Here is a 4993-nt window from a genome sequence, read left to right as displayed (position 1 = left end):
GAGTGGGCGCCGCCCGGGGGCGGCGGCGGTGGGGGGGCGGCGGCCGTAATCGAGTACTCGTGTACATGGTCCCACCCCTAGTTGGAACACAGTAGTTTCAGAGCACCGCGCAACAACGCAAACAGAAATTATTTGTTTAGGTATGTTTAAGTGTGAGTGCTGGTCAAGTTAAATGCTAATGTACATTGTGGAACTTTCTTGCATTTCCCAGTTAAAATGTTGATCCAGGTCAGTTACAAGGAACGGCAAAAATATGTAAAGGTGGATGATGATGAAGGAAGATTGGACTTTCTGCAGTTCCATGAAAAAGGTTTGTTTTTCACTTTTCTATTCAAAAGATTGTTCTACAAGCTTCAGTTTGTAGTTTCATAATACATTAGCGTTTATCAAGTGATTAAATTCTTAAGTATTTCTTTAAAATGAGCCACATCTTACTTCTTTGTGCCTATTAGTAGTTGATATGTAACTCATACTGTCTGTTAGGATCCAGGGGCCGGCTCTGCAAGCCTCCCTCTCTTGTCAGTCGTGTAATGAGTGAAATCTAAGTCATGCCACATGTCAAGTTCAAGGTGTGTTAAGTTAAGCAAAGTTCTGTATTTATGTTATGTCTCTGTGACATAGTTCCCTATCTCTTGTTCCCTCCATAGTTCACAAGTTCTCTGGCTCCACTGCCCCTAGCTCCACACCACAGCTTCTCCCACAGCCCCTGGTTTATCAATGTCATTCCATGCAAAGCAATGAAGGGTGTTTACTTAAAAATCACTTTCGGATTTATTTTATTTTTTCCAGTCATTGAAAGGTTTTGCCTGCCACCAGATGCAGAAGTTATATACAAAGATTCAACAGGGACTGAAGTTGATGGAGACATTTTCAGTGATGTAGTAAAACAAGGCAATGTGGTGTTGACTGTTTTTTCAAATGATGGTAAGTTGTATTCAAATGTAAAAAAAAATGGTAAAAACTATTTTGTTCTTCTGTTCTTTTCTGACAGTTTTGTGCTGATAACTAAAATGTGTGTACTCTTTCAATATTTTCTGTTCCATTACAATTTTCAGACGCGTTGTCAGACATGACTCAGACATCTGAATCAAGTTACAGCTCAGGTGCCTCAACTGTAATCCTAGATGAGATCCTGAACAAACGACAAAGATTTGACACAACGTCTGATGCGATGTTTGCAAAACAGGTCAAAACAAAGCTTATTTATACTGTGCCTCTTAAACAACATTCTGGTTCAGTCTGCAGAAATTTATGAATGTTCTCTTATGCTTTTATTTTCTGTTAGTTGGTTGAGGGTGTGCTAAAGTCTAAGTCTGGTGGTGAAGAGGTACTACAGCAGTATCAAGCAAAGGAAACCCTTAAAGATCCCACAAGAAGACAAATGGTTAACATACTGGTGGCTCACATGATCGATACACATGGGTATTTGTCTTGCTGTTTGTTTTAATTTGGCAGTAAATGACTATATGGCCATTGTATATATGAGATTACTAATTTGATATCTCCTGTCAGCAACCTTCCTACTAAAGCTATCCGAGAACAGTATGCTCTTGGGATAGTAACGCTGTTTCCTTCCCTCAAGGATCCATATTCCAAAAAAGGCTATGTAAGTGTTACTGTTATAATTTGCATGGTACTTTCATGTCATACTTGCATGTTATGACACTTTAATTGTTTGTAAGACATTATCATGTTGGGGGGATAATAAGCCTAAAAAAAATCCTAATTTAATTTCAGGAACACTTCTACGATGCCACAAGTAACACAGGATACATCGCCTGGCGTCTAAAAACAGTCCAGAGGAAGTCTCGTCAAAGCTCTACTTTGCCACCAAACAGTTCTGAGAAAGTCCTCTATAGTTCCAAAGGAGGCCCAGAATGCCAGAGGGCTACTAATTTAGAAGGGCAACTTGATGGGGACGCTTACCAAGAGGCCATTTCTTTGCTTAACCATACCACAGACAAGTCTCTGATCTTACAAAAGATGAGGGAGACTTTTAAGCATCGACAGAGGCTTGTTAAAGATGCAGACAGAAGTACTGATATCCTCTCCATCTTCCCAAGATTCCTAGACACAAAGGGATTGGTAAGTTTGGAATGACGTGCTTTTAGTGGCTTGAAAATAAAGATAGTCTATAGTCTGATAACTTTTTTCTTAAAGGTGGATCAAGATTTCACTCTCCTATTTGATGCTGAGACATCATCCAGGCTGCTTCAGAAATGGGACCTGTTCTTCAAGCCAAATGTAATAAACGAGGCCAAGCAGCTCACTTTAACACCGGAGTTGAGTCAGTTGGTGCTAATAGCAGAAAGTCCCCCTGGATGTGATCTTGATGAGACAAAAAGTGAGTTTTATTTTATATTTTTGCTTTAAAAACTTTATTTGCAGTTAGTTATTTTGTTGACAAAGTTAAATAAGTAAACACCCTTTGAGGTAGTTGTGGTGTTTATCCTGTAAATGAGCAAACATTTATAGATTCAGATAGATTGAATGTGAAAAGTAATTTGAATTTTCATTAGATTAATTCCTGTATCTTTTTGCCCACAGTCTGCGACCAAGAAATGGCCTCCATGTTGTTATTGTTACATCTTCTTCCGCCACCACCAGGACAGAAGTCTCCAAAAATCAGTGCAAGTGATGCAGCTGAAAGACTTGTAATCTTTCACAAGGTACTTGTAACTTCTTAGCTGTGTACATGTCTGTTACTTATTTGGATGAGAACAAAATCAAGTCCTGCTGGGCATCACCAATATGAGAACATCAATAGTAGTTGATGGATGGTTAATTACTTGTTTCTGTTTTAAATACTTGCGTGTGCCAAATGCTCAGTGTTTGTATCTTAACCCTAGTCATGCTGCAGTTTGGAGGAGCACCTCAGCAGTGATAAACGTCAGCATCCGTACCTCCTTGCTGTTGGACGTAAACAAAGTAAGATTGACAGCTTCTACATCGCCATGGACATGCATCTCATCCCTTGCCAGGCAAGCCGATTCCTTGGGGCATTTGATGAACTGTTCAAGGCTCACTTTGTGTTTAATTTGTCTTATGATGGTGCACTTGTGAACTTTTACACCTTCCTACAGACAACATTGTACAACATTGATGTGGGGAAAATGAAGGAGTCACCCAGAGTAAGAGACTTGAGAGCCAAACTGCTCAACCTGCCAGTAACTTTAACTTAAGCAGTCTACTGCTTAGACATGCTAATCTGTTTTATTTGTCAGATATCACATCCCACCAGCCAGGAGTTGATTTCACATTTAAGAGTTGAACATGGTTACTATCCTGGACCTAAATTCAAATTGATATGTTCTCAACATGGTTGTAGGCATCAGTTTCTAACATATGCAGGTTTCCGAAAGCACCTTAATAATATTCCTAGTAATGTTCAGCAAATTCTTTGCACTTCAGTTGTAGCATGTTCCTCAAGTGAACCAATTGCAACATCATCTCAAGTACATACTTTGGAAGACCAAATGAATCCCCAGGATCAATCTACTTGTTCCACTGCTTCCTCTGAGAACAGTGACACAGGGCTTCGTAAAGATCTGACCAAAGAATTGTGTGCATCCATTGTATCCAAATTACAAGGGAGTGGGATTTCAACTGGTTTTGTGTCTTCAATTGTAGGTGATTTAGAAGAACTAACAGATGAGCTTCGCTCACAAGCAAAGCACAACATCCTTTCTGCTTTACCTACAAGTGACCCTTGCACATTGTGATAAATTGTGCTTTTGAAAATTTAGAAAACCCATTCACAAATTTAAATACAGAATGGAAACGAAATAAATACTTTAGCCAAAAATGGGGAGTTGTTGAACCAGTTGAACTAACACTTGGAGTGAGATATGACAACAGACTAAATCAGAAATCCAATACTTATGATCAGGTACCAGTAAAGGACACTTTTATATATGTGCCAATTTTAGAAACGCTAAAATTTATGTGCAGAAATTCTGACATTTGTGATCTCCTAAAGAAAGAGCATCGATCAGAGCCTGATATCTATGAAGACTTTTGTGATGGAAGCTATTTTAAAACCCACCCTTTGTTTATGACTAAGAAACATGCTCTACAAATCCAACTTTACTATGATGATTTTGAAACGGCCAATCCCCTTGGCTCCAAACGGGGAATTCACAAAATTGGCTGCCTGTATTTTATTGTGAGAAACTTGCCCCCTAAATTTAATGCTGTTCTGATGAACATTCATTTGTTGTCACTCTTTCACACACAAGATCTGAATAAGTATGGTTTTGATGCTATACTGGAACCATTGATAAGTGATATAAAAAAACTGGAAAGCCAAGGACTAAGTCTTCCATTTTGTGATGAGCAGATATATGGAACCATCTCACAGATCACTGGAGACAATCTAGGGATGCACACAATTCTTGGTTTTAATGAGTCATTTAGTGGCCATCATTTCTGCCGCCTTTGTTTGATTGAAAAGGCTGATTCTCAGACAGTATACAGTGAGGATGATCCGAAGGTAATTGTTCGTGGAAAAGAAATCTTTAAGATGCATTGTCAGTCTCTCCAAGAAAACCCACAATTGAAGTCACTGTATGGCTTAAAAAAAAATTCTGCTCTTAACACACTGACATACTTTCATGTTTCGAATAATTACTCATTTGATATTATGCATGATCTTCTTGAGGGTGTGGCTCAGTACGAAATTAAACTGCTTTTTCAATATCTCACACAAAACTTTTTATCTGAACAGGATTTGCTTTCCAGAATTTATTCTTTTGATTATGGATTTTTAGAACGTAAAAACCGACCCACAAAGGTTATCTTAGAGAGTGCTGGTAATGGCATTGGTTTGAATTCTATTCAGACATTGTGTCTTGTAAAAAACATCCCACTGTTATTTGGCGACATTGTTCCTCCAGGAAACAAACACTGGAGTCTGTTGCTTTTATTGCTTCAAATAATGAACATAGTTTTTTCACCTTCTCTCACTTTTGGCATGACAATTTATTTGAAACAT

The 4993-nt window shown here is 38.5% G+C and overlaps 2 protein-coding genes across 5 annotated transcripts in view; one reads left to right on the top strand and one right to left on the bottom strand.

Moving 5' to 3' along the window:
• The window catches only part of furinb (furin (paired basic amino acid cleaving enzyme) b), an 88875-nt gene that overhangs the window by 43980 nt on the left and 39902 nt on the right, over positions 1 to 4993 (bottom strand). The gene's annotated exons all lie outside the window — the stretch shown is intronic.
• On the top strand, positions 35 to 4979 carry LOC109968746 (uncharacterized). Of its 3 annotated transcripts, XM_020615238.1 has the most exons (10): positions 219 to 310; positions 484 to 569; positions 790 to 924; positions 1056 to 1186; positions 1286 to 1422; positions 1513 to 1606; positions 1738 to 2085; positions 2161 to 2344; positions 2548 to 2669; positions 2850 to 4979. In XM_020615238.1, the coding sequence occupies exons 4-10, from the start codon at positions 1070 to 1072 to the stop codon at positions 3180 to 3182; spliced, it is 1335 nt and encodes a 444-aa protein (XP_020470894.1). In that variant the 5' UTR covers positions 219 to 310; positions 484 to 569; positions 790 to 924; positions 1056 to 1069; the 3' UTR covers positions 3183 to 4979. The 3 variants fall into 3 exon arrangements, with proteins under 3 accessions (XP_020470892.1, XP_020470894.1, XP_020470893.1); XM_020615236.1 differs by lacking the exon at positions 484 to 569 and having other exon boundaries at positions 35 to 310; XM_020615237.1 differs by having other exon boundaries at positions 484 to 924.

Source organism: Monopterus albus, unplaced genomic scaffold, assembly GCF_001952655.1.
Source record: "Monopterus albus unplaced genomic scaffold, M_albus_1.0 scaffold160.1, whole genome shotgun sequence".
NCBI lineage: Eukaryota > Metazoa > Chordata > Actinopteri > Synbranchiformes > Synbranchidae > Monopterus > Monopterus albus.
This window is presented reverse-complemented; position numbering and strand designations above follow the sequence as displayed.